Source organism: Rousettus aegyptiacus, unplaced genomic scaffold (assembly GCF_014176215.1).
Source record: "Rousettus aegyptiacus isolate mRouAeg1 unplaced genomic scaffold, mRouAeg1.p scaffold_m13_p_14, whole genome shotgun sequence".
Taxonomy (NCBI): Eukaryota; Metazoa; Chordata; class Mammalia; order Chiroptera; family Pteropodidae; genus Rousettus; species Rousettus aegyptiacus.
The window spans coordinates 20,595,227-20,608,464 of NW_023416289.1; the positions used below are offsets into that span (position 1 = coordinate 20,595,227).

At 34.7% G+C, this 13,238-nt stretch overlaps 1 protein-coding gene across 1 annotated transcript in view; it reads left to right on the forward strand.

The window, feature by feature from the left end:
* Nucleotides 1–13,238, forward strand: part of CNTNAP4 (contactin associated protein family member 4) — a 217,774-nt gene that overhangs the window by 65,626 nt on the left and 138,910 nt on the right. The window contains exon 3 of the mRNA XM_016155989.2: nt 2,344–2,537. Within this exon, the coding sequence (XP_016011475.2) occupies nt 2,344–2,537 (194 nt within the window). The remainder of the gene's footprint in view (nt 1–2,343; nt 2,538–13,238) is intronic.

Genomic DNA, 13,238 nt, shown 5'->3' on the forward strand with positions numbered 1-13,238 from the left:
AAAATACAAACAGATAGGCAGCTGCAGCAGTAAGAATACCAAGGAGGATTTGTTAACATCAGACCCCAGAAGACTTTCAACTTCCAAACTTTTGCTAGATCCTGAGGCAGAACAGTTTGATGAGCTGTGACAGTAGAGGGAAGTATTGAGCCATTGACCACTCCCCGCATGTGCCCATCAATTCCAATCTCCCTGGAGTCAGGTATAGACAGCCAGGGACAACCCTATGTCCTGGAACCTCTTCAGATTAGCCAATTTACAGGAGCTCACAAAACCCACCTGACTCCACCCCTTTTGCCATACATTAGCTGTCCCAACATCTCCAACTTGCCACCCTTTCTTTGGGTGCATCTTCCTGTATGGACCTGGCTGGCAGCCTTCTCTTCTTTGGAGCTGTAAGTAACAAAAAGTTCTGCCTTTCATCTATCAGAGTGTCACTTTCTCGTGTCTGCCATCAAAAAGTTTTTAAATCTTACAAAAATAGTTTATTAATATAGATGTTTCCTTTTAGATCTCATAATGCTGTGTGCTACGCCATAATAGCAAACATTCATTGAACATTTCTTTGAGCTAGAGCCTGTATTCAAGATCTTGTGAAACAGGGCATAGATATCAAGGACAATGCTTGAATAAAAACTGTGTATAAGTTAATGGTGATCTCTATCTTAAATGGATGGACCTCAAGATAATCATGCTAAGCAAAACAGGCCAGACAGCAAAAGGTGAAAATCACATGATATCACTTATATGTGGGATAGAAACCTAAAAGCAACAAATGAACAGGACATACGAACAGAGACTCATGGACATGGACTATGACTAGTGATTACTGGAGGGTAGGGAGTAGGGGAAGAGGAGGGAGGTAGATGGGGCAAAGGGGGTCAAATATAGGCAGGTAGGGGGAGTGTGAAGTGAGTAAAGGTATCAAATATATGGTAGCTAAAGGAAACTGGACGTTGGGCGGTAAACACACAATGGAATATATCGATGTCAAATTATAATGTACAACTGAAAAATATGTAATTGTATTAACCAATGTTACCCCAATAACCTTAATAAAAAATAAATAAATAAAATTACAGACCTTAACAGATTCTTAAGGTGGATGGCAAAAAAATGGGAGAAATAAAACATGTATTAGTAGTCTTAATAGGGTGTTATATGATGTTACATTTTAATAGTATTAAATATTAGATAATTGTGAATTTTAAAAAGTGTCAAATGCTATTTCATGATGTTTACAATGATTGCATATTGCTCACACAGTCAACAATGTCATCATTACTGAAGATAAATGAATTCTTCAAATAAATTATTCTTATATTAAACTATAAGGATGAAACATCTTAAGACATATAGTAGTCACATCTATAATTTTCTGGTGTGCGTTGAATTAAATAAATCGGTAAACTTCGTTCTACCCATACTTCCTTGAATGTACAACAAACTATTTTTCACTTCTGAGTGCTTAAGCACAACTTACTTTGTGATCTTTACCATGATTCTTCCCTACCCCACCTCTTACCCACCACCATCCTCTCCCCAGGTGGAACAGAGCCGGTGGTGCCCTGGTAAACTAGCTGGGGTAGGGGCAGGTGCTGACTTGGAGAGACTGCCAGTTTTTGTGGTTTAAATACTCCTACCACAGCCAACTGCAAAGATGTTTATGTTTAACAATTGGCTTGAAAACTTCCTGAAAATTTAATTATCTCTCACACACTGTTGCAAGCCAGCTTCCACTGGATAGAACTCTCCATCATTTATCGTGTTATTGTTCCCTGCACATGCCCCACTGTTAACAATTTTCATGTTGTATTTCAAACATGCTTTTTAATGTCTGTTCCTCCTATGGACTGTAAACTCAGGAGAAGGATGGTTCCTTGACCATTTTTGTATTCTCAGGCTTCATGGTGTACTTCTTACTCTAAGGAAGCTATATGACTAGACATCAAAAGTAATTTTCTTGTTTTGTCTTAAATTCAGGCCTCAGCAAAAAGATTGAAGGCCAGATTATTACCTAATCATGCATGTGGGCAGTGAACATGCTATTTCCAAGTGTTGAATTAAGCACTTTAGGCATTAATGAGACCCTTAGTTCTCCCTAGTGTCAGGGAATTATAATACCTAGAAACAAACACAATGAACATAGCCTCCATCCATTTATAACTAAATTCATGTGTTTTTTTCCCCTACAATTATAGAGATGTTTTATATTTTGGAAATTTGACTTCTTAAGTTCCATATAGGAATACATTCTTATTGTTGTTTCTGTTCCACTAACATAGATTTATTTGTAACTAATTCTTCTTTACCAATTTTCTCTTGTTTCTGTTTTTACAAAAGGAGCTGGCGGCTGGTCTCCACTTGTGTCCAACAAATACCAGTGGTTGCAGATTGACCTTGGAGAGAGAATGGAGATCACTGCTGTGGCTACCCAAGGAGGATATGGGAGCTCCAACTGGGTGACCAGCTACCTCCTGATGTTCAGTGATAGCGGCAGGAACTGGAAACAATATCGACAGGAGGACAGCATCTGGGTATGTTTCTTTAACAGAATGCACGGTTTCTCAGGGAAAGAAGTATATTCATCCCTTCATTTTGTTTACTTCATTCCTGCATGAAATGCGTAACCTGAGTTGAGAAGTGGAATCTCAGAATTACTTAGAAAACATTTTTTTTAAGAGAAAAATATGTGAACATTAATTTTCTAATGCATTTCATGGTATAATTTATGAAACTACTAAAAGTAAATTTATTTCACAGAGTCCTCATAAACTGAAAATAAAATCTTATTTGTCCACTAAAAAGTGTGGAACTCTAAGAAATAAACAAAACATGTATAAAATTTTTAAGTTTTGTTCAATAACATAGTAGTTTTGTATTGTCTTTAAGGTTAGTCAAGAGAATTTATTCTTTTTATTTCCTCTGATGGTTCTGAGATTTCTGAATTAATCCAACCCCTTTCCATTCTTTTTCCCTCTCTCCCTCTCTCTTCTCTAGTATATGGTGCTTTTTATATACAATATTTGGAGTATTTATATCTACATAATATATACATATGTACACATATATACACATATATGATTTATATATAAACCATTCTCTAGTCTTTTAAAAATGTGTAAGTATGTGAAATGCTGTGTTTTGTGAATGGACACAGCTCCTGTAAGAGAGAGACTGACAGGGGACACTTGGTGATAAAGTGGGTATAACTTGTAGTTGACAGATTGTATAGCAACACCTGGTGGAAGAAGAAAGCTAAAGGAAGTTTGCTTGGTGGCGAAGAATGGAATTCTTTGTTAGTGTACAAAAATATTGGTTTGGATCTTACATGGACCAGGAACAACATACTACAATCAAAGAACAATTGTCCTCCCCCGTGCCCCTCCTCCCCATCCCCTCTCTGGCTGAGCTGCCAGAACAAGAGAAAATGAGTAACTTAATGAAGCATCATTCTTAGCACACAGATAATTTGGAAGCCTATTTGGGCACATAATGATAATTTTCTTTGATCAGTCAACTGCCTCTCTTTGAAACTTCCTAGAACTTCTTTTTACATTACAAACTCATTGAAGAAATGGACTGTGATTTACTCACCTTTGTATCTCTGAAGCACTTGGTGGCCATTCATTGCATGTTTATTGATGTAAATTGAATTGAGAGGTATCCCTGTTCTTTCCCTGGAGAGAAAAGTTAGGCTGGAAGAAGTTGCCTACGAGAATCTTTAAGAAAAGCTGCCTTAAAACCCAAAGCAAATTGAAGTTGTGTATAAGAGTGACAAAAACTGGATATGATGGTTAAATTAATTCCATAAAAACCATTCAAACTATGGCTAAAATAAACAATAACCAATAACAGTGAAAACTTAGTGAGGTATTTATTTTAACTAGGTGTTTGAACTTTTACTCATTTTCTAAATTAAACATCGGATTTTTAAACTAGATCAGAAGTAGCCAATTCATATTAATATTTAGCTGTGTTAAGTAAAATGTATGTTTTTGACATTTTTAAAAATGATAGCTCCACCATGAAAATTGTCTTTCCGTTCATCAAGCTCGGAGAAAGCCAAACCTGGACAGCGCCGTTTTCCTTTTTTGCTCTTGCTATCAAAGGCGAGGTGCTCAGGGTGAAATAGTGGCGTGAATAATACCCTTAACTAATCCAAACCAATCAATGTAGAGACAAATGGCATCTATCACAATTACCTGTCAAGGTAATGTTATTTTTTAGATTATCTTATAATTTGTTGATGTACTCACTGTCTTCCCTTCTCAAGTGTGAATACGCTGGAAATAGGGCCTGTACCTTCCACCCTTTCATCTCAGCATCCCCAAATCTTACCAGTACATGACAGGTTGCAGGTGTGGGGGAGGAACAACCTTTCTTTTACTCTCGAGGTTCTTCTGACTGGTCTAATAATCAAATAGACATGAGACGGATTAGCAAGAGATAATAACCAAATTTAATATGTACATATGTGTGAAACCCTGCATACATGAGCAAATCAGAGACCCCACATGCATGAGAGGTTCAGAGATAGAAAGGGAACACGAGTGTGTAAGACATTCTGAGCTAGGAATGAGGTAATGCACACTGGAGGCTTCAAAGGGTCATTGCAGAATTATAAGAAGAACAGATATTTAGTGTACAAAAGTTTGCCCTGCCATATAGGTGGGTCAAAAAGAGATTATCATTGATAACCTCTTTTATGAGCAATTTTTAATTGATATACATAGCAAGGAATTTAGCCTTTGGTCATCATTTTACAAATATGTATTTCCTAGCTTTTTTTTTTTTTGGTATTTTTTTTTTTTTGCCCAGTTTTTCTAGATATTACGGGATGTATACAAATTAAACAAAACATGCCAATTTTCTTTAAGAGCTTCACAGTCTGCTCCAGATGATAAAAATAAATCTATGAAAGAGAGTAAGGAAACACATAAAGTATGTGATGGAAAGAGGAAGAAAAGGCAATTGTTATAAATTTAAAAACAAATAAAATAAAACCCATCAACACAGATTGAAATGCTTCAGTGAGGATGCCTCATTCTTCCCTCATTTGATCCCATTTCAAGAACTAGAGAGAACAAAGACTTCTATATACCTGAAAGAATCAATAGAAAGCCCTGTTGCCTCTCACAAATAATCTTTAAAAAGAAAGAGGAAATATTTTATTTATTATCTTACAGGTCATGCCATATTTAATAGAACTATAAGCTTGACAGATATATATTTTACAAATTAAATATTAAAACATTTCCTTAAAACAAAATTATAGTCCAATGCTTATAAGTGTAATTTATACCAAATACTGTATTAGATGGCATATAAATATTTTACAAAAAATTAGAAAATGCAAGCCACAAAAATTATTGCTCTCAAATTGAAGACAAAACAAAATCCCTGAACAAAAGTCTTTCTAGTCAGTTTATTGCGAATGACTGAAAAGTAAATGTAAGTTATCATTTTCACTCATTTAAGAACAATTGCTGAAATTTTATGAAACTAACATCTTAGAAATTATTTTAAGTAGATCAACATCTGCAGGAACTTAGCCAAATTTCCGAAATCTCTCTTACATGTGCCCAAGATTCTTTTGAGCAGATTGTAAGGGCAAAGAATGAGATGGTACCAATTTTATAAATTATTTAAGTGAATATGATTGTTGTACACAAGAGTAGTTTACTTTTTTTTAATGGATTTCAGTTATACCTGATTTTACAAACAAAAATCTTCCAGCTTATTTCTGAAGTTATTATAACTTTTTTTTTCTTTTTATTTGTTTTAATTAGAAATGTATGATGTTATGGTTCTGGGTTTGGCTGGTAAAAGATACAGAACCCCTGTGACATAGTCAATTAGTTAGGAGTATCACCTGTCATACAGTATTTAAGCCATTATTATCACTGTGAATGATTGAGTTTTCAACTCTATAAACTAGACAGGGCAGAAACACTACCTGCAAGGATTTTAACATGCATTTGTCTCCAGTCAATTAAATAAGCAACTGGGAAATTTTGGTAGAAAACCAGAGGAGGTGGAAATACAAGTAGGAGGTATACTGAGAGCTTGGTGAACTCTCTGGCTTATGAGTTGGATCTTTCTTAGCCCTTGCGCTATGTCGAGTCCTTATTTGAGTGGCCTAAGCCTACAAAAATTATTTGTGGTCACATAAAGTACAACAGTACTAAGGCCATGTGTATCAACATGTCAAATTATCAAGCTTAATACATTGGCATACTTGCCTCAGCACTTGGGCAAATGCCTAGAGAATGCCTTAAGCTGTTTCTGCCTTTCAATTGTGCCTCTACTTGAATGCCAAAAAGACATTTTTATTGAAAGTCTATATTATTAGTCTATATCTTCAGGGAATCTCTTGTTTATATTTGTATTTAATATGAGTTCTCCACCTTTTTGAAAATGATTAGCCTAGTAGTACATGGTTAAAGGTGGTTGACTTTGGCTTTTTAATATGGCATCAGTCATGAATCTGAACGGTTTGTTGGCTAAGCACCTTCTCTGTCAAGTCAGGGGTTTATTTTACCACATTGCATCTGTGTTCATTCTATATAATATGTCAGTCTCTTATTTGGACACACACATATTGGAACTTTATATCAATATGTACTATACAGAAAACATCTATAAATACCTATGAACTATAGGTACACCAACCAGAGAATAACATGTTATAAAAACATTTTACAACTCATATCCCACATTTTACCATATGACATTTCAGTGATAACATCACCTCCTTTTCTCCATTCCTCTTGTTATCTCTGTGACGTGATGCCGTAGGTGTCTAATTCTGGGTTGTCTCATTCCCTAGTCCCAGGAGGCTACGTTTAAAGTTCTTCACTCTTAGAGGCATTTCTGTCCTTTTGAAATATTTCTTTATTCTTTAAGACCTAGGCAACTAGGTCTTCTAGAAAACAAAATATTAGGCTCTTTTTCTTAATTTTACATTTTTAATTTCCCTACTTATTCAACATATTTCAATCAGAGAAGAGGACAGAAAAATATGAAAAGCTAGCAGGAGGAGATAAGACAGCATTGATACAATATTTTTCTTAGAACTCTAAGAGAATCATCTTACTATTTTTTTAAAAAAATAATTCAGTAATGTGCCTAACATAAAATTAATTTTTAAAATCAGTAATTAATTTATCTTCCTACATATAAATAACTAGATAATATAAAAAGAATACATATCCACTTATAATACAACCAAAATTTAAAAAAATTTCAAGAACAAACTTAAAAGAACATGTACAAGATGTATGAGAATAATATTTAGGATATTACTAAAAGACATAGAAGACTTGATTAAATGCAAGGACATATTTGTTTTGAAATAGGAAACAATATTATAAATATACCTAAAATAACCCATAAAAATAAAATTATTCTGACTTTTCCATACAAGAAATATTTATGAGGAAATAGATAAGGTAGCAAAAACAACAGTGGTAAGGAGAATCTATGTGTTTGGAAAACCTTGTAAATCTGTATTAATTAAAACACGTTGATGCTGGCACATTGAAACATAGTGGAAGAACAAAAGAGAAAATCTCTTACTAAGTCCAAATCCACTTAGGGATTTGGCTAAGATAGATGTAGCTTTGAAAATATGTGAGGAAATATAAATTAGTTAATATGGAACTTGGTAAGCTATAGCTTACATTTTTATATCAAAATAAATTCCAAAAGAATTGAATATTTAACAACAATACAGACACAGAAAATAAAGTATTAAAACACAGGAAAATTTATAGATAAACATATAATATTGGAAAAGGCATGTCTTCCTAAGCAAAGGAACCAAATTCAGATGCCATAAAGGACAAATCAGATAATAGAAAGTTGCATGAAAAAATAGCACAAACAACATTAAAAGAAAGAGCATAAGTTGAAAAATATTTTTAGTCTATATGATGGCAATGCCCACTTAATTCTCTAGCATCAGTAGTCTTGGGTTAAGATTGGTTCTCAGAGTGAATATTCACTCACCTGAAAGTTTACTTAGATTAAAAGAAGGATCGAGGACAGGCAACAGCACAAAATACACAGCAAGAGCATAATGCATAAATATGTGTTCAGTTATACTGAACAGCTTCTAAATATCCCATCACTTTGATAAATATGGTCACAACGAACAAACCTGGGTGCCACCATCACAGATCAGGAAAGCCACCTGCTCTAGGTGCCTCAGCTTATATACTTTGCTAATGATGGAACTTTTCTGAGACACCTGACAACCCCCTTCTCCAGTGTACATGCATCTCGCCAATCCGGGGTTGCTCACTGATCACAGGTTATGTCTGTGGTTCTCTGATTTTACTGCACATTTAACTTTTGATGCCCAGGCAACATCCATGCCAATTAAATAATATTTAGAGGTGGAAACCCAAGTATTGAGATTTAAAAAAAATAGTTCGAGGTGGTTCCAATTTGCTGCAAAGTATGGGGACCACTGGATTATTCAGTAAACAAACTTGACAACTAAGTACAGGTGTTTAGGTTTAGTATAAAGCATAACCAGCAGGAAACCAGTTCATCTTAGATACAGCATAGATTCCTTGAGTATATGCTGCAAGAAAGATTTGGCTTAAGATCTAGGCTAGGTTAAAAAAAAAAAAAAAGCTATTATCCAGATGTTAACTCTGTCTCTCCAATTAGAAAGACCCAATTCACTTAAAATTTAAAGATATGCTGTTTAATATGGTAGCTAATAGCTATTCAAAGGCTATTTAAATGTAAAATTTTTTATTATTTAAAATGAACTAAATTAAAAACAAAGTTTTACAGTCAGACTAGCCACATTTTCAGTTCTCATTAGCTATATTAAGCCAGGTTACTGTATTAGACAGTGCAGTTCTAGAACATAATCATTACCACAAAAAAATCTATTAGCACATGTAGAAAACATTTTTTTAAATTTAATAATAAAAGATTAGGCTTCATTTTGGTTTAAAAAAGAGGCAAAATACAGATGGGCAGTTCATAGAAATAAAAACATGATATATAAATATGTAAGTGTCTTGAACCTCATTCAATATTGAAGAAATGCAAATCAAAGTAGGTGTCGGGTAGCACTTCCTAAAATTTTGAAACAAAAGTGAATGTTGGGACCACAGTTTTATTCAAGACATAATTTTCCAAGTTGTTGTATATAACAAAATAATGTTATCTTTAATTTTAATACTGATGCTTTTTAATGTAATGGCTTTTCTTAAAAAGTTTTTACTACTTTATTATCATATTATGGATACTACTGTTTAACACAAGAAGCTAAAAGTGAATTTTAAAGAACATTTAAGAAGAAGAATGACCATTTATTCAATATTTATTATATGCCAGACACTATTCTACATGCATTATAGATATATATACAATTAATCTTCACAACCCAATGAGTTAGGTATTATGACAATGCCTAGTTCCTGTTTAAGAAAACTGAGGGATAATGAGGTTATTCTTCCAAGGCCATGTAGCTAGGCGGGGCAAGATTTTGATATCCAAGAATCTGGCTTAAGTATCCCCTATGCTATATGTTCAAGTATCATGTATTTTGAAATCAACATTTTGAAGGAGAAGTCAGATGATTCAAGACAAGAAAACATTTCCATGGGGCATGGGGATGCGGGAAGGCACTCACACTCTTCTTGTGGGAGAATACATAGGTACAAACTCTTTAAAAGGTAATGAATGTTTTTAGTGCACTGAAGGAAGGGATTACAAAACAACATTGGTTAATGCATTAAATCTACCCAAATATATAATCTACACCAAGAAGCAACTCAAACAGCTTGGGTGATTGATCCTGCAAGTTCACTTGCATTGTGCAAAGGAAACATATGCAAAGATATTCATTGCAACATTGTAATAGCAAAACAACATTGGTTGAATCTGTCAGCAGAATGTAGGTCACTTGCTTAAGTAAATTAGAGTACCTCCACACAATGGAGTGTTTTATGGTCATCAAAAACACGATGTAAGTGTATACTGGCCATTTCTAGAGTGAATTCCAAAACTGGTGTAAAATTTTGAAGTAAGTTGTCATTTGGTACTAAAGAATGAATCTGAAGGAGTGAGGAGGAAGAGATGGGGCAATGAATGGAATATAGTTATTGAAAGCATAGATAAAGATTAGACTTATATGAGGTTTCAAATGGATAAAGCAATCAGAAAGTGAAAGGAACAAAGGATAACAGAGGAATATGGATAGAAAATAGCCCAATTATTGAATTCTTAAGAAAAATAAATAATATATATTTCCTACTTGTTATATGACATTATCCTGTATCATTTATTGATGCTATAAAATCTATGGGAGTTATCAACCTGAAGCATCATATATTATTTTAATATTTATTTTGTTAGTACTTTAAAATATATATTTATATTTATGTAATGGCTGGGTGGCACTTATAATCTTTGATCATATTATGACAGGATGTAAAAACACATTAGTTCAGATTCTTAGCTGGTCTCTGAGTCAGTGCCAGTCGGAAAAGCAGAAATTATTCTGGGCATCTGAAACTGGGAAGTTGTCATAGGAAATTGGTTACAGGTGATGGAAAAGCTGATCAGTCCAACGTGTGGGTGTGAGGCAACTCAGAGCTTAGAAACAGCAAGAGGATAGTATAACTCCAAGAGCTGGAGAGAGAATGAGAAGGTGGTGCTTCCAGAGCTTAGAAGCTGACAGTGTTCATTTAGTGCCAGAACCGTGGCAGGGGCTGCCCAGGAGAGGATTATGGAAGCAAGGGGTGCCCACTGGGAGCAGGAGCTTTGTAAAAGACTCAGTCACTACCAAGAAGCTGCCTGAGGCAGAACAAAATAGGGAGAAATATCCTGGTTCCTCCCTTCCTTTGACCCACTAGTCTCTCTCTAGTGCCCAGCTGGAAGCATGTGAACCCAAGAGCCTTGGATTCTCAGTCTACTTCACTCAGCCCTCCTATGGCTCAGAACAGATCAGGGAAACAGTGATGCATGGTTCTAAGTGAAATAGGAAAATGACTAGTACAGCGCTAAGAAGATACATTACTAAAGACAACTCACCTCTATGAACTTCCTTTTCTTTACTTACAGAATAAGGGTGCAAGTAGAATACAGGTACTTAGTGATATCTCATTCCCTTACAGTTGCAAAATTGCATGCTTCTCCATCAACCTATAAGGACAATAGATCAATAATATTTTGATAGTGAAGTAATTGAGATTTAAGACAGTAAGTCTCCACCTAAATTTATGTTAACTAGTGCTACATTTACAATGTTTCACATTTAGCTTCCTTCCCTTCTGCTAACATTCATGAGTATGCAAAGCTAGCAAAGAACAGTATTTCAATATTCTGAAAGAAGAGAGTCCATGGCGAAGATGAAATCATTGGTTTAGGGTCCTCCTTTTTTTTTTTTTCCTAAACACATTATCTACTCTAAGGCAGTAGAATGATGCCATCTTTCATAAATTAAGGGATTTGATGTTTTGTTGTTTATCAAAATATGTACAGTAGTTCAAAGTACAGACTTGCTGCAAACATTTTGCAGGTGAATGAATGCCAAGGCTCACTGCACAGGACCAAGTAGAAGAGTCTATATGTGGATTAAAACACACCTGTCGTTTCTTCTGGGATGGCGTTATTACACACATTTGGCGTACAAAAAACAGTGCACTGTTATATGTTTTGCTTGGAAATGTTTTGCTTGGCTGGCAGACCTGATGGCTCTGTCCAACTAAACTTGGTACGTTTTGGTGACAACTTTCTTATGTACCCCAGCTCCCACCTCAGATGCTTAATTGTTACTCTTAGGATATTCATCAAGATTTCTTGTATTTTCAGTTTTCTTTTGGATCATACTCTTAATTTATCTGAGGCCTACTTGCCAAATGTTCTTCAATGCATTCTTCCAACTCAGGGCCTTCTAACCCCTTATTCTCTAGCCCCCTGCCCTACCACTTTTCCATTTACTAACTCATCTCTAGGGTCTCAGTTCCAATAACATCTACAACAGTGTTATTTCCAGGGTGTCTTTCTGGGTGACTTTGCATTGTTTGTTATATATAACCTTTATTAACTGAATTTCAAACTCATTCACACATATTTTTATTCTCTTTTACTCTACTTATATGTTTTCCATTATTCCAAATTATACAAATGATATAAATAAATACCCAAATGCTACTGGACAAAATGCATAGTATGCATACTGTCTTCATTAAAAAGTGTAATCATTTCTTAATTAAGGATGTGAATTCCTAGGAGATAGGAACATCATGCTTTTTGGCGAATGTGGTTTAGAATAGATATTAATAATACCATCATAGTAAAAGGAAACATTTTTTATGATTACCTACTTCAAATCCAAAAATGCAATAATCTTGTTCACAATGCAGAGGTCTGTGTATGTACTGAGTTGAAGGCATGCACCTGACCTTTTGTATAAATATGTAAAAGAAAAACTTTTGATCATAGGAACCAGAACTTGAACCATGTGACTTTATGTATCCATATTTCCAATTGCCTTTAGGAGTCACACCTCTAAGTTGGCATTGTCTAAGATTTTCTTTTTATATTGTTATCTGCATCTTACTCTTTTCAGAAATGTTCTATAGCTGTGCCAAAGACATGATTCAAGTGTTAGAGCATTTGTCCAGAAGTAGCCATGACTGTGAAAGGAAGAAAGAAAACACAAAGGAAAAATAGTAGGAAATACTCTACAGAGCTGTGTCTATAAATCAGAGAGATGCGGTTCAAAAGAAATCATTTTTGACTTGTATTCTGCAAATGAAATTTTTATTTGGCTTTGAACTCCTGTCTTCCATTCTCTGTTTCTTATTGTTATTATTAATCTCTCATACTGAAAGGTTGTCTTCCTTTTGGAGCCTTGAAAATTTTAAGTACTTAATAATAGCGTTCTTTTTCAATAAGAGAGGGAGAAGAGAAAAATTGCTGGAGCAGTGAAAAGAAATCCTCAGGGAGCGATGGCTTTATTACAATATTTTCGAGTCATCATGAGTTGGGGTGGGCTGGGGAATATCAGTTTCAGGGAAAAACTCATATTTATCTTAGCAAGTTTGTGGAAAGTTGCAGAAAATTGTCCCAAGAGCTACAAAGCTATTATGGTAATAGCAGTTCCATCTTATACCCTGAAATAACAAAAGGTTAATTTTTTTGTTTTGTTTTGCTCATATGCCACTTTGGAAATAGTCTTTCTGCCCTTGGATCAGAATAAA